The 16,324-nt window shown below is 45.1% G+C and overlaps 1 protein-coding gene across 1 annotated transcript in view; it reads right to left on the bottom strand.

The window, feature by feature from the left end:
* Nucleotides 1–343: 343 nt before the first annotated feature.
* LOC8039025 (very long-chain specific acyl-CoA dehydrogenase, mitochondrial) overlaps nt 344–16,324 on the bottom strand; it is a 42,274-nt gene continuing 26,293 nt past the window's right edge. The window contains exons 8-15 of the mRNA XM_029984542.4: nt 15,499–15,612; nt 13,436–13,633; nt 11,858–12,046; nt 9,548–9,791; nt 7,491–7,669; nt 6,100–6,172; nt 3,769–3,917; nt 344–3,128 (exon numbers count right to left, since the gene is read on the bottom strand). Of these exons, the coding sequence (XP_029840402.2) occupies nt 2,991–3,128; nt 3,769–3,917; nt 6,100–6,172; nt 7,491–7,669; nt 9,548–9,791; nt 11,858–12,046; nt 13,436–13,633; nt 15,499–15,612 (1,284 nt within the window). The 3' untranslated portion in view covers nt 344–2,990. The remainder of the gene's footprint in view (nt 3,129–3,768; nt 3,918–6,099; nt 6,173–7,490; nt 7,670–9,547; nt 9,792–11,857; nt 12,047–13,435; nt 13,634–15,498; nt 15,613–16,324) is intronic.

Raw genomic sequence — 16,324 nt, 5'->3', positions numbered from 1 at the left:
CCCCGCACGATCCTTTGAAGTCGACAGTGGCAACATTTCTGTGGAGCATTAAATGAAACGCTTCGGTCGAATTGGAGCTCGTGGAATCGCACCTCAAGCAAATTCAACTTCATATCTCGCCCGCTGGAAATAATGCCACTTTGCCGCATTATTTCCGTCAAGCTCACAAGCCCCGATGCACCGAGAGGTACTTTAATTTATTTATTCACGCTGGCACGAATAATAAGGGACAATTTGATAAATATGCTCTAGCCTGCTATCACTTTCAGAGATGTGACTACAAATAAATTAAACTAAATTACGAAAAATCTCCGGTTCCATCAAAAACAAGGCGAAGTCGAAAGCAATTTGCATCAACGTACCATTTTAATGTAACCGGGGAAAGGGTTCATGTGCCAGAACACATTCCAAAATTTTTTTGCAAGTCCTTCCTCCAACTTCTTGCGCACACAATGTATTTCGTGGCTCGGTCAGCACCTAATAAATATGTGGTAGTGGAAAGACTGTGTTTCCGTAAGACCCCTGCTTTTTACTGGAATATGTAAATGTAGGAGAGGTTAACCCTGCGCATATCATCCACAAAGGCACCCCCCTACACATCCTATTCCAGAAACCCCTCGATGGCGGTAATCATTCCAATCCTCGAGTCGCCCCATCGTTCATGGAGTGCACACTCCAGAGACATTTTTACCGACGTTACCTTTCCATTACTGCAACATAATTATTAAATGCCAAATTTTAGTTCCTGATTGTAAAAAAATGACAAACCCTCGCGAAAAAAGTATCGATAACTACACCCATTTTTTTTACAAAAGCTTTTTCTTTTCCTGTTGTGTATTTCATATTCCAAAATAGTTATCCCGATAAAATTAGCAGCATCCCCAAAATATTAGCTGATACAACTATGGCCGTCGTATGCACCGAGTGACCAACTCTGCAATTGTATAACACAGCACATGCAAAGAAGTAATCTTCAATCGCAGAGTCATTAAATACTAACCAGTTTCATTATTTGCCTAGCGATGTCACAGGAAATCGGAGTTGGACTGGTGAAGAAAGACAGGTTTCCAAACCTAAGACCCAACCTGTGATTGAAGTAAACGGATATCTGCAGCCTGCTGGCCATAGAGTTTTACTTTGTTTTCTTCTCTGAAGCATAGAGCTTTTATCTGCAGAAATGCTCGTTAAGTACTAAACACGCGCTGCATAATGAAGCACCATAAAGCGAAAATGTATCCGCAGTATTTAGACCACGCTGTGTTTCTGGATAGTTACTGTACGCCCCTATCGAGACACCCTGGCACCTTTTTAAGCAACTTCACTGCTTGGAAACCCCCCCAAAAACAGCTAATTCAAGGCGTAATACTAGTTCACCTCAGGAAAACTTATATTTAAACTGAGAAACAACAAAATACTCATATACCATATTTTCCAGAGTATAAGTCGCGTTTTTTTACAAATATTTTTCTTGGTGTGTATTGTACAACGATGCCACTTGTATGCGTTTTTGTTTTAATCCACATTGATACATAATTTTTTTTATGCGCCATGCGACAACTTTTACGGAGCCTCGTAACTACGTAGCCGTAGGTGGTGCTGCCCCATCCAGAAGCGCTGTTGTCGCCACACTCTTCTACACTTTTCATAAGTGACTCGGAAAACGAGAAACTTTACAGTTTCCCCGAAGCGGCTCAATGTGGGTAGGCAAGACGGTAAGAATAAAGCTCCTGTGATGGACGTCGCCTAATTCAGCTACGGTTTCATATTATTTTGCTTCAGTCCAGTAACACTGAAAGGTAAGTTGGCTGGTATGCACGCATTACAGAAAATTTTTCCGCGTCTTTCTTTGTTTCCGCTTGATGAGCAGTTTTTATCTGCCCTGCTCCAGCCATGTTGCTACATGTAAAAAGGATTGCGGCTAACCGACCTTTTTGGCGGTACCGAAAGAAGCGTGTCAATATTTATCTATTTGCCTGCACGTTGATGCTCACGTCGTCTCTGCGACTCGGCCTAGGATAGGCATAGTGGTTCAAAGCTTGATTCACGAGTGTCTGGCACATTAAACTTCCATTCTCTCGGCATGTGTACACTCGAATAAAGCCGACTACCTTCTCATTTTGCACGTTTAGGTCCTTTTGCTCCAAAACACTCAATTGCCCTCGCTAGACAGCCCGTGCTACGGGCATTTTTCGCGACTCAAAACGTCAAGGTTATTGCACATCAAACAGTATGTGTGAACTAGCTGATTGTGCAAAACTCCCATTTCGAGATATCGATGCGCGTAAAATGAAAAGCTCATCGTGGGAACCGTGCAAAGAGGCGCGGCTTCTATAGTACCAACTTTTCTGCGAAAATGCTTGACATACCGAAGTGCGACTTATAGTGCGGAAAATACTGTACTAACATTTAGGATTCACTCCTAACAACACCGCCAGAAGTCTTATCTTTAATATTGAGCGAGCGTGTCGAACTCGCTTTTGTCGCCTACTATTCCACATAAGGTTCATGGCATTTAGTCGCCACTATACCATTGTCATGAATGTAGTCAGGTGCCTAGAAGTCCTTACCTTTAAATGTTCCACAAATAACAGAAAAAAGAACTACGGAGCCAGCTGAACCTGAGAGATGGCCCGTCTAAAATCCGAGCAGAAGAAAATCCCGTTCCCTAACCATATAGTACTTACAATAAGTGACTCTGTCTTCTTTCAAAGATAAAAAAGCACACACCCAGCAAACTTACTAGTCTGATATTATCAACGAACGAGGAGGCACTTCAAGCCGGTGTTCCCAAATGGTGTCATCCATGCGTTCACTGTTGCTAGCCGCTGAAGTTTGAATTATCTATGTGCCCATTTCTTATAAGAAGAGCCCCGACCACCGCCACACACCGTGCAGCAGTTTCCGGCAAGGCAGTCACACTTTTCGCCTTACAACACACCATAATGTTCAGAGTCTCTATGAGTTCGGTTTGCACCTCGTTAAGGAGGTCGTCAGACGTTGAGGGGGTTCAGCTGAACTGGGCCACCCGCTTCGCACATCTCCTTCGCAACCGTCCGCATTTTGGCGAAGTTGGAGAGCTTCTCGCCCGATCGCAGCGCCCCCAGGTTCATCTGGACCCGTTCCGAAGCCTGAAAACGAACGAAATGACGCTTGGGTATGCAGAGTCAGCCGGTCGGACGCAGAAGCCGTAAGTTCAAGACAAGTCTCCGATACGTCAGGAATGCAAGCTTTCGTTCACTGGACCTTCAAAATTTAGAGCAGGAAGCAAACATCTAGACAATATTGTAACAGTTAGGTACATTATTCACCCAATTAGAAAAAGTGTCATCATTTAGGTCACATACAATAACTAAGATATATAAAGAGTCATGTGAACTAAACAAAGCTGTCTGACTAATGGAGATTGGACATAAATCAGCAGCAAGCCCTTTGGAAGCCTCCAGATGCATGCAAAGAGGACAGTTATGCAGCGTCAACAGCCTATGAAGCATTTGTCGGAATGCAGACACCTCAGTTGAAATTTGAATAAAACGATTACGGAAATCTGGGCCCGTACTTTGCAATCTTCGGCTACACAGAGGAGGCTATTTGGCTTTCCTAATAAGCTCGTTCTCTTCTATTCTGTCACGCCGAATATGATTGTCACATTATCACGGTCTGTCATAAGCCAACATTTAAGCGCGTGAGAATATAGGCTCCTCCTTCGTATTTATTGCAACCCTGAGTGTTTCTCAACCTCGCCACCTAAAAGCCATCGTGCCAAATCACCTCATTGCAGATGACGTCTACCAGGAGTGCTTCGTGCTCCGCACTGGGGTAGCGATTCTGGAGTGCACGGGTGGCCCTTGACAGCACCACGATCATGATGTAGGTGTCGATGGCGCTGTTGGCCAGCCGGATCAGCAGGAACTGCTCGTCTGCAAGAAAAAAACCCGGGTAGCGCAGTTCTTTGGGCCAAAAACTTGACCTTTTTGGCCCTAATTCGCCAAACAAGTGCAAAGGTTAGGCTTCACAGCTGGTACTTTGGCTGTCATCTAGCATCTCTGCCTCGCCAAACAAGTGCCAGAGTTAGGATTACTTCCGATTGTTCGGTTTTCACGTGGCAACTTTGGACCTAAATTCACAAACAACTGCCAGATGTAGGCTTCGCTGTTGGTTCTTCGATTCATGGGTGGCACTTTAAGCTCGTGTCTGGCAGTTTGGCCATTATGTAGTGAGACAGAGAAAAGCCATAGATCTCTGGCACTCGCTAATGCCTTGGGACAAAAGCGTATTAGGCCCAAGTTAGGCCCCTAGGATTGCCAAGCTTGTGCCAAGTTCCGTGTTTCTCTGGCGTGCTCCCTGGAAACACGTTCGAAACATTCAGCCCCGCAGAAATCCGAGTAAAACACGTTTCTGATCACTTTGCTCAACTCCTGTTCCAGTAAAAGACACTCTCCTTCACGAGAGTTTCTTTACTTCCTTCATCAAGAAGTGCAAGTCAATGTCAGTCAATTGGTCCACACAGCGCCTAGCTCCGACTCGAGTGATCTTTCCTTGACCAGAGAGTCAAAGGAATTATTGGCAGAGAAAAACAATTCTGGGAACAGAACGAGAGAATGGCTCGAAGGGAGGAAAACTAAGTTTGATACTGAAAAGATTAAGCTTTAGGAATCGAAGTGGAAGAGGTACCCGAAATTCAAATTTCAAGATAAGATATATATTTTAACATTGAATATGTTTTTAACAAGGGCAACTCGCAAAAAACGCAAGACGCGAAGCCAAAATGCAGAAGTGTCACGATTGAGAGAAAAATATACAGCAGGGCTCCCTCCCGAGTGGTGCCTCACTTCCATTGGCTGAAGGGAGCGATCCCGTGAGCACAGCAGCAACAAACGGCGTTCTCGTCGGAATGTCTTTTTTTCTCTCATGCTTTGGGTTTTTGTGCCCACCTTTACGTGCCGGCAACACCCCACCCTTGAGTCCGATTTGCCGATAATCGTCCTCATCTAGTTCTAAACTGTTTGTGAAGTGGTCAAACAAAATCACCAATCATTAGTGAAATGTTTTGTTTATTCTGGTATACCATCTTGCAAGTAGCGATGCCCTTAGTAGAGAAAGCAAGATGAACTTTCAAACAAATAAATGTACATAAAATAGAATATGAAAAAAACATTTTAGCGAAACCATGCTTTACATATCAAGAAAACAATTATTCAGTTTAATTTCTTTTTTTCTTCTTTTGTTGCTAGTTTAAAATTTGACAGCCCTCAATCTTACGTGGAATTTTCGAGATAGAAAAAAAAGATCACATTCAAATTGTGTACAGGGAGTTCTCGAGAAGTGAAAACCGCGTTTCTTGACCCGAGTAAATAAATTATGCATTGCAGAAAGCTCAGATTCCGTAAGAATGCGACGCCAGCATTTGGAGTAGAGTGCAGAAGTTTGAGAACACGACGTCATGTTGGCGCCTGTAGCATTTGTTTAGGTGAAAAAATATGTGTCAGCAAGAAATAAAACAATATTCTCTTTCTTGCTGACAAGCGTTTTTCACTGATATCAATCTCACATGCGTCCACAATGTCAGTTCTTTTCTTGACGATCTTAGGCGAACGTCGGTCACAGGAAATTCTCGTTTTCCCCAATTATCTTTTGATCCAGGTACCGTCATGTTCTCCAACTTTCGCATTCTATTCCAATTGCTAGCGTCACATTCTCAAGGAGTTCGAGCTTTCCGCGACGCATAGTTCATTCACCTGGCCCGAAAAGCGTTGTTATGTGTTCTCGGGTATGATACGCAACATCAAACATTTTGCAAGATGGCACACCCCTACACAGACCTGCAACATGACAGTGTGTAGGTAGATTAGTTACCACGAGCCAGTCAGAACATGGCAGTTTTTAGTACTTCACACTCGCTACGAAGAAATAATGCATGCAAGGAGAAAGCTGATTGAACAAAGAATGCACTACTTGCATAATTACGGCTACAGACAATTTACTAGAGCATCGAGAATGAATCGAGAGAAAGGGCGGCCATGAAGACGCGACGAGAAACAGAGGCCCTTCGCGACTACGACGACACTTGGGGCACGTTCCACACGAGGGTCGTCGACTCACCAATGATGTTCTTCCCGTATTGGATCAGGAGGTGCTCCACAGCCGCTCCAAACTGCTCGACGCTCCTGGACGCCTTCAAACGAAAAAAGAAAAAAAAACATTAAATGTATTCTATTTTACGGGCAAATTCAGGAGACAGAGTGTGTATTGAGCGGCAATGGGTTTTTATTTATAAGCTTTACCGAGCTCGAGAGTCACGCCAAATTCTGCTAAGTTCAGTGGGAAGGGTTTCCTCACTACATTGAGTGGTACAACCTACAGGCATGTAATACACCGCTTCAATTTTCCCGCAGAATTTCACGGGGAAATGCTGCCTACTAAATTTGGCGGGACGTAAGTCAGCTAAATTGAGCTCGTTACACTTTTTAGGGACATTTGTTTTATGTAACCCTCGCCCTCTACACATTTTGCGTAAACTTGCAACTGCTTACGACGAAAGAACACAGTGGCGCCATCTAACAAGGAACACATTCCATACATTTCCTATTTTTTAAAGTATATTTTCCTTGGCTCGAAAAACTTTTGACGATGCTATAAACAACCACGTTTCACAAACAGTATGTACATTTTTTACCTCGCAAATACCGTAAATTCTTCGCTCTAGTGAAACACATTTCCAGGGTCAGTTCATGGATGGCGCCAGCATGCTAGCATGTCCTCTCGTCGTAAGAGATCGCAAGAGCTCGGTCCAAAGTAAAGTTGAGGGTGTGAACGGGCCTTCGAAGGGCACTGACAAGTCAAAACCATTTTTTTTTTTTTTCAATTATTATCCAAAACGCTTGAAAATGATGCCTGTACATTACCCTCAAAATTCAAAACTTCGGAACTCAGTATTTGTGAAGCAAAAACCCACTTTCCACAGCCACATTCGAAGTTCCCGCACGATCTGCGCCACAGCAGTGATGCCAAAAATTGAGCATCTTGCAACTCGAGTTTCTCTCGCGTCTCGGAACCGTCCCGTTCCGACCCGTGTCCCACAATCAACTGCTCTCCTCCGTACGTGCCGCCCATAGCTGCGAGCAGACGACGCTCCACTTTCAAGTTTGGATTTCTTTATGGCTCTTTCTGCGATCTCAAATTCTTGAAAACGATGTAATGTCGAAGAGGACGCGCGCTGGACTTTAGTGAGCGATGTGAGCGGCTACGTCGCGCCGTTTCTGCGTGAAAGGCTGCCCTGGCAGAGTCACAACCGAAACTACGATACGGACATCAAACCCAGTTATGTGAGAAGAGGGAGAGAAAAGCGCCAACAATAAAATTTTGTGCACACATGTGGATTTGTTTTTTTGTGCGCGTCTATGACTACAGCTTGCACCGTTCTAGACAACAACCAAAATTACGACCTTTGGGGTGTGAGTTTAAGAGGCAGACGGCAGTTGTGTGCAACTCACGAGCGTGGCGGAGGCCGTGAGACGCGGGTGCACGTATTCGTTGAGCGGGGGCCCCGTGCTGAGCCCAACGGCGCGCCACACCCTCTTGGAGCCTTCGTCCAGGATGAGGCCCAGGTTGGCCGTGGGGTTCCTCATGGCCCGCTGCAGCTCCTTCAGGTGGCTGCCCGCATACTGCAGCCCTGCAGAAGAGGTTGGCCAGACGTCCGTGCTGTTGCACTTGGGATTCTAGAGAGACACCTGGAGGTTCGGAACCTCGTATGCGCCCTCTTCATTCGCCGCCATGCTATCTTTCGCCTCTTTTGAGATTGAGATTGGGCACCAGCAGTGGTGGTCCTTTAGGGGGGGGGAAAGGGGCAATACTGCACCTTTCAGCCCCTAAGGATAAATTGTTTTTATGGAAAAAATGATTTTATTACAAAAAAAAAACAAAGAAAAGAGCCTAGTCTTTGGTGAAATGGCAATTGCCTTCGTCTGCAACATCGGATCCATCCGTGATATTAAATTTGTGACGTAACATCTGATTGCGGAGCACCCCAAGCCAAATCCCAACCGCCTTAAATCCGCCCCTGGGTACCAGTTGGGTGCACTGCTCGGTAGGCGAGTCCTCCCCCCAAGAAGAACGGGAGACAAAGTTTCTGACTCAAATGTGGCATGGGCTTGTTCAGTCTATATTCTGTTGCAGGTGAAGAAAAGCAGGACAAGCTCCTTTTAGGAGTCTTTTCACTCTTTCCACGTTAGTGACCAAATGCTGGAGGTGAGTCCACTTGCCTTCTCTCCCGCCGTCACTCTGCTAAAGGTTTTGCGGGAAGAACTTTTAACCTGGGTATTGTGCATGACTTTGTTCTTTTTACTGCTAAAACACGCTGAATGGACACAAAACTGACAAGAAAGCTTGAAGTTAAAGCAAGGCTGCAGGTTTGATTTCAACCCTGGAGAGTGGGGACAAGAAGGATGAACACGACACAGACGTCCAAACATTTGGAGATCTGCGTCGTGTTGGTCCTCCTTGCCCCACATCTCCAGGGTTAAAATGTCTAAGAAAGCTTCTTTGACTAATTCAGCTATATGTCAATTAAAAGTAAAATCTTTTCCCCTAAATTTAGCGGGAAAATTTCCCCGCTTAATTTAACGGGAAAATGCTACAACTAAATTTAACGGTGAAATTTTTTTGCTAAATTTAGTAGGAAATTTAGCGAAAATTTTCTGCTAAATGGGAGGGGAGTGTACGGAGGGGGAGGAGGGGCATACCCACCCCCCTCCTCCTCAAGAGCTGCACTCCAATTCAGCATTACACGGAATTGTAAACGTCTTTCATTTTGTAACTTTTACTCAAGTAGGCTCATCCTTTAAAATTTTGAAACATTAGATGTAACACCTTGAAAGTAGTTATGTAAGTAGCAATACTTTATCTCCTGTCATGCAGATAACTAACTGTTCAACTTCACCTCCCCACAAATATAGTTCCTCGTAGTAGCCAGTGACCCTTTCTAAATTGAAGCGATTCGGCATTAGGAAATCACGTGTCACTACTCTCGCTAAAGTTGCTTCTTTGTCCATATGAGGCAATATTTCTTTTAATACATATTGTTAGTTTTTTGGGAGGCTGTTACAGAAGCGCAGAGGTGGAAAAAATATATATAAAAAAGCGAGACTTTTGCAACAAACAATTTTAATGCTACACTGCAGTTTGCAATTTCCTTGCAATTAAATATTAGACACTGCCTAAAACGAACTACTCGTTGAAATATCTAGTAAAAGTTAGTTATTACTGCACCGCACAGTCACAGGTCACCACAAGCAACATTGGCATAAAATTACAAATTATCACACGAAGACACACAAATTCAAATGCTGTTGATATTGCAGAAACACATTTAACTAATGTACACTAGGCCAGACTTGTTTAATATCGTAATATTGTTTACATACATAGCTGAGAAAGGCCTATGTACAAAATTCACCTGGAGCCAACGTAAGATTCGCCGTTACCATCAAAACAAGTGAGTAGAGAGCGGTGCACCCAGGCAAACAATGAGGGCGCAGCACTTGCGACAGACCTTGCAGCGCCACAAAGAGCCGAAGGATGTCGTTGGCACCCTCGAAGATGCGGAAGATGCGGAGGTCGCGCTGGACCCTCTCCAGCCCGGTGTCGCGCATGAAGCCCATGCCGCCGTGGATCTGGATGGACTCGTCCGTCACGTACCAGGCGCACTCGGACGCCGTCACCTTTGTGCTCGCAGCCTCCAGGTGGTACTCCGTGAAACCACGGTCCATGTTGCCAGACAGCATGTACGTCATCGCCTGCGGGCCCCGAGGCAGCGACACTGTCGTCGCGAGAGCGTCGGGCAGCTTGTCCCTCTAGAGGCGCTGCTGCCACATTAAGGGGCCTCTCTCACAATCCATTCACTTCACGTTTCACCACCAGCGTATTGCCTTTTGTGCTCCGTTAACGGTTCTGCATCATTATGCAACATACGCAACTGCATAATGTACTATATCACTATCTTCTAAGAGTCCCATATAAAACCTGAATAAGGTGTCAACTGGGCCCAAATGGGATCAGACTTTACCCTGTTGCAGGCTAAGGAAAGTGGGACAACCTCCTCCGAATAAGGCCCGAATCAGTCCAGAACTGATGTCAAATCGATGCTGAATTTGACCCGAATTAGACTGGAATCAAGCTGGAATAACATTTGACAGCTTCAACAATGAAAGTTGAATGGACTTCTTCCAAAACCGACGCGCCCCATTGCGGCGAAATACCACGCAGTGCACTTTGGGAACTAGTTGGCCACTCAGTTTCGGTTTCAACTGAGCAGCTTCATCTCGTGCTATCACGCCGCGACCGAACGCGCTGCTTGCGTTTTCGATTATCTGACTTTTTACGAATGTATTGTTCTCGAGCAATACAAAACGAAGACCGGGGCACTTTCCTTGGTTCCCGAAACACCGGATATTCTGCGTGCGTATGCAAACGTAGTAAGACGTGGCTTAGTCACCTCACCTTTTTGTTCAATTTCAATAATCCCGTCTAGTACCATTGAACTACAACTGAAATTTGGTCCCCTTGAGCCTTACACGTGTTTTGTTTGCTAAACCTCCGCTTCTTGTTACTTCATTGGGCGAAAAGCAAGCCGCATCCTCACAGGAATGTCAAAGTTGAGCCCAGCGTTAACGCATGAACTTCTAAAGAAACGCAATAAATTCGACCTCACTACTGCACCAAAGTTACTTTAATGTCTTCCTCGTGTCATCATATATCTCCCACTCAAATTTTATGCTGATAGAAGATTAAGTTTGCGCAAATGCTAAGATCGGCTAGATACGACGGAGGCCCTTAACAAGCGTCCCCTACTTCTCGCTAAGCCTTTTTGGACGAGCTTTTACTGACGCCCAAGATCTGTGTCTGAACGGTGTGTCTGAAATTATCTCAGCATACTCAGTCAGGAAGAGAGCAAACACATAACAAATAGTATGACCGTTAGCAACGGTCAAATGCGCTTTGAATAATTTCGTTCGTTTGGCGCACCACATAGGAGTTCACGCCCGTCCGGCGCACTTCCGGCGAACGGTGCGACATTCTTCACACAAGTGCTCGACTTTTGCTTTCCTAAAACGGTTTGTATGTGCGAATATGCCTCTATGGTTGGCAGGATAACTTTATGCGCATACGCGTGAATATTAATGGAATGCAAGCGGGTGGGGACTTCACTTCGTGCAGTGCTGCGGGTCAGTACAGATAAGAGATAAGAAGTGTGTTAAAATTGAGCTTTACAATGGCGCCTCCGAGTTTTACCTCGCATACTCAGGCGTATTAAGAAAAACAGTAATTGCAAAAAGTTATATTTCGTCTATGGATGCACGAAACAAATAAACTTCCTGATCAAAACACTAAAGTAAAGGCTCGAGCTCGATATATGCATACTTATCGGTTGCTACAGCTTGTTGATTCGTACACAAGCATGATCCCCGAGCTTCGCAGCGTCGAGATTCCTAGCACTGGCTCGTCCACCATACCTCGAAACGCTAACAGAGAGGCTCATGTACAAAAATACAACAAGCATGTGTTAAGACAAGCTATATGTCTAGGGCTTGTGCTAAAGCTTCGAGGTCTGGCCATTTAGGTTAGTTTAGAGGCCACAAATGACGCTCTCAGGACCAGAAAACATGAGATAACGGCCGTTAATAGTACACGCTCTCTGTATAATCTCTTGTCGACGTGTCGATCGAAACCGAAACCATGCCACTCTCCTCCCTGGCCAACAAGTTCCCAGAGTGCAACGCACGCCGTGTTGCATGCAGGGCTTTATGGAAGTAGTCTATTGGGCACAACAAGAGGAAAGCCAGAGGAGACTGGGAAGGCCCACCTCGGCGATGTAGAGGGCCATGGTCATGCGAGCCAGCTTCTCCTGGATGTTCCCGAAGGTGGCCAGCTTGCTGCCAAACTGGGCCCTGGTCGTGGCGTGCTCCACCGCCTTCGAGATGGACGAACGCATCGTGCCACACAGGATGGCCGACATGCCGAAGCGCCCGTTGTTCAGGATGTGCATCGCCACCTGTCGCCGTTGGAGTACGGCATCGTTACAACATATGGCACTCGTGGGCTGTGCTGTGCATTACTGTTACTATATGGTGCCACTTGAATGTCAACGTGAACAGCCCGCGTAGCAAGTGTCGGGTCCCTGTACCATCCCGGATGGGCACTGATCAATCTTCTCGGCTCCAATGTTCAGTGTTTTCCCGTAAGTTACGATTTGTAGACACATTGGGCTGAATTACGAGGCAAAGCTAGTTAACAACATTCCCAGTGTACTTAGTTTTGTATTTTACAGAGGACAAAGTGGGCAGCGAAACTTGGCACGCTAGTGCCGAGTCCTGTCTATTCACATATTTATTTACAAATAGTACTATTCACTGGAGACTATAATTAAAGCTATGGCTACCAGTGACAGTTCTCACACCAGACACAACAGTATGTGCTCAAAGAAACACACAAGACTGCAAAGAGATTGCAGGGGTACAGAGTGCAAAGAATTCTCTCCAGTTACGTAATCTAATAAAGAATGCAAATTTTCGATTTCTTCTTTTTTTTCACGTGTCACTAACAGCCACAAAAAAAAACAAAAAAAAACTGCATTATATTTTGTAAGAATGTAAGTGATAACTAAAGTTCACAAGCAAGAATGCAAGGTGCACATGTTTTCTTCTCTTTTACAGGAACACAGAATAGGTAAAAAGTCTGCCTGGCTTTCTCACCTCCCCTCGTGTGCTTCTTCGAAGTAAACACGAAGGGAGCCGCGGAAACATGTAAGGCATAGGCCAACAAGCGTAACTGGCCACTTCAGGAAGACAAAGCATTCGGTCCACTTGAAACCATTGCGTTAACTCCAAAATCGGTCTACCTTTTCACGAAGAAACCCCACGTGCATGCTTTCCCACGACATCCCCAAGAGGCAAATCGTCACGATTTACGGAAGAAGCCGAGCAACTGAGGAGGAACCAATCATTTTTCAGGAAATAAATCTGTGACGGAATAGACCATTTTAGAAAGTTGCGCGTTCAAAAGGTTCGAGTACGAAAATATGCGAGCACGTGCCAAGGCGAGTGCAGGCACTCTTTCTACTAAAGAAGCTACATTCTGCTGGCTCCTTTGCGCTGCAGTGACCTAGACTGGACTACCCCAGTCTCTTCTGTGCCTAGCGTGGCTCACCTTTCCACCTCCAAGTTTGTTCTAACAAACTTCCTAATCCACACATTGTTTCATCCTCAAAATCCTCGAACCCCATTTTCCACCAGGTGGCACCGATGGTGCAGGCCACGTTTTCAGTTCAAATGACATCTCTGCCTTGTCGTTTGCAGAGTTCCTTTCGTGATCGGTTCCTGGGGGCACAGTGGAGAAAGTAGATGTGTTGTTCGTGAAGTCGGATTGGGCGGAGTGGGCATACCTTGAAGCCCTCGCCCACTTGGCCGAGCACGTTCTCCACGGGCACGGGGGTGTCGTCGAAATTGACCGTGGCCGTGTTGGACGCCTTGATGCCCATCTTCTTCTCGGGGGGCCCAGAGGTCACCCCGCCAAAGCCCCGCTCCACGATGAACGCCGTGATGCGTTCCTTCGTCTCCCCCGACTCCGTCTTCACCGGCGTCTGCAGCGAGAGAAGCCTTGTCGCGTCATCGACGAGCCACAATGACGGGTACCATTTCAGCAACTACCGTACCTAGCCATAATGAAGTTCCAGCAAGCGTAACTGTAAGTTGAAGCTACATTTTTTAATTAAGTAGTAAGGCAGATAAATGCAAGTTCAATTTCTATTTGGTCCGTCTCAACATCACTACTGCAAGTTGTCACTGACTCATACTCTCAGTGAGCAAATTGCCGAGTCGAGACAAATCCGTGCCCATATCTTTTCCACCTTGGAAACTGAACCGTCGGTCAGAAAGCAGTCCATGTCGTCGTCAATAGATATTTTAAAAGTAGTCGGAACTTAGCTTGCTACTTTTAGGAAGTAACCATGACTAGTAAGTAGCCATAGTTTCACTGCAGTTCCATCTGAAAAAATCTAACTATATATTTGTAAACAAATGATACACTACAACTCGAGTAACAGCAACAATATAACGTTATTACCCTTTAAGGTTAACTATCATTCATAAATGAAAACGAACAAGCATGACCTTTCTATACTGATACAATAGACCCTTTTCAAAAATCAGAGTCGTCTTTGTGGCAGTCCCAAGAGCTCCAATATTGTCGCTCTAATGGCGGTCATAGATCATGCTTGGCTAAATCAAGCGCCCTCGATTTCATGAATTCAAAAAGACGTAAAAGGACCGACAGCTTTTGCCCTTTCTGCTGCATGCTTTCGAAGATGTTCCCCTTTTCCGGTGTGGAGAGGCCGCGTAGTGCCGCCGTCAGAGCGTCGGGTTTGGCTCCGCACAGGGTGGATAGACTGACTTTCGGAAAGCTTCTATTGGGAACTAACATTAAAGGGACACTGCCACCCTTCAAAATGTTTTGTTTATTTCTTGCCAGACAGTTCAGTATAATGTCAGAACACTACCCAATCAATATTTTGCTACAGAGTCATGTATATTTTGAATAAAGTAAAAAAACTCAACTGTTCAATATCGAAACCGAAGCATGTGCACGGAGGAGAGAGAGTTACCGGAAGTCACATGGCTATTGCTCCCTACCCAGTTTTTTTCCATTTTTTCGCTTCTCGGGCGTGTAAAGCAGACGACGACGACAAGGACATTGCTCGAACCGTCTGTCGTGCGATTGTTTCACACTTTTATCCCTTCACCTCGCTATTCTGTGCTTGAAGATTGATTGGCCAGTACCACGAACCACAGTTCCAAAGTAGCGATTTCACGTCCGTCGCAACGTTGGTCCGTCGTGCACTGTCATTGTGTCGTCCAGCCCCCAGTACGTCGCCATGTTGAGAATTACATGAACATCTACATCCTCCGATCTGTGCAACTATTTTTTTCTATCGGCATATTTGCAGCTTTTTGGAAGCCGTAAGAAAATGGGGCTCATATGCTTTTCTATTTTTAATAATGAATGCGTGCCTGTGTGCCTTGACGACCCATGACTTTGAATACATTTGGTACGCATAAGCTTGAAAGGCACGTGACTGTAAAAAAAAGAGTGAGCGTGCTTGAAACCGGCCAATCCTCAACCGGCAGTCTTTAGGCAGACCGAATACGATTTTCGAGCTGCAAATTGTGTTCTGGGCAGTTGGGCTCTCATACGCCATGTTCAAGCAAAAACATTGACATGCAAAAGTACCCTGTCAGTGTCCCTTTAAGACTAAAATAAGGACCTGAAATCACATTTATTTTATAGATACATAATACCCTTTGTGTATTTCAAAAGCTTTATGTGAAACCATTTATACGCATATTATATGTTTGCTAGGTACGCAAATAAATGAGAAGGTGTGTGCCAGGCCAGTGGTAGACATATGCAAAGACTGGGAGCTTCAGCAGAGGTAGAGCCTCAACCCACCTGTGCAAACACTGTAAAGATGTCTGCAATGCCTCCGTTACTGATCCATATCTTGCCCCCGTTGAGAATGTAGTGCTTCCCGTCCGGTGACAACACAGCACGTGACTTGATGGACTGCACAAGGAAAGGAGCAGTGTGGCAGCTTTGCACAATTGACCCAGGCACTACTGCACTGCCTAAAAGCGAAAGAGGAAGTAATGCCACTAGAGTCTCAAACTCATTGGAGTGAGGAGGCCAGACAGCCAAACCCCGAAAGGCTAATATATTAGTAATTTAGGATAAAAGAAAGAACAGCAATGGTGTATCACGTTGAAAAGAAACTGACTCTACCAGCGATACCCCGGAAATTTTCTAGAGAAGGCACCTCGTGTTCTCTGCTTTTTCTAAGCTTACCGTTTTGTCAGTGACATCGTTAGCTTTGATTTGCATACATATACTTTGGGCACACACCCGATCTGATAACAAGATTTAAGACATTAATGTGCTGGCAGTTTTCAATAGAACGAGAGCAATCAGACTGCCGTTGCCCTGTCGCACTACTCACTAAGCTCACCAGTCACGGAAACAAATATCTCTTTATACTGCAGTTCGTGATTTTCTGACGATTTCTAGCAGTATTATAAGAAAATACCATACCTGCCAACCTAGCAACGTAAAAATTTGGGAGATCACCGCAGGAGGAGGGGGGGGCAATTTTTTATTTTTTTTTATATTTGACAAGGAATTTTGTAATGAGGCACTCGGCACGAATCACACTGAAGAGAAATACTGACAACAAATGTACATGAAGACAACTTCATTACATTTATATTGCACTGCTCATGCT

The sequence above is a fragment of the Ixodes scapularis genome, unplaced genomic scaffold, assembly GCF_016920785.2.
Source record: "Ixodes scapularis isolate PalLabHiFi unplaced genomic scaffold, ASM1692078v2 PGA_scaffold5__190_contigs__length_132052651, whole genome shotgun sequence".
Taxonomy (NCBI): Eukaryota; Metazoa; Arthropoda; class Arachnida; order Ixodida; family Ixodidae; genus Ixodes; species Ixodes scapularis.
Note: the sequence above shows the minus strand (reverse complement) of the source record. Positions and strands in the feature narration are given on the sequence as shown.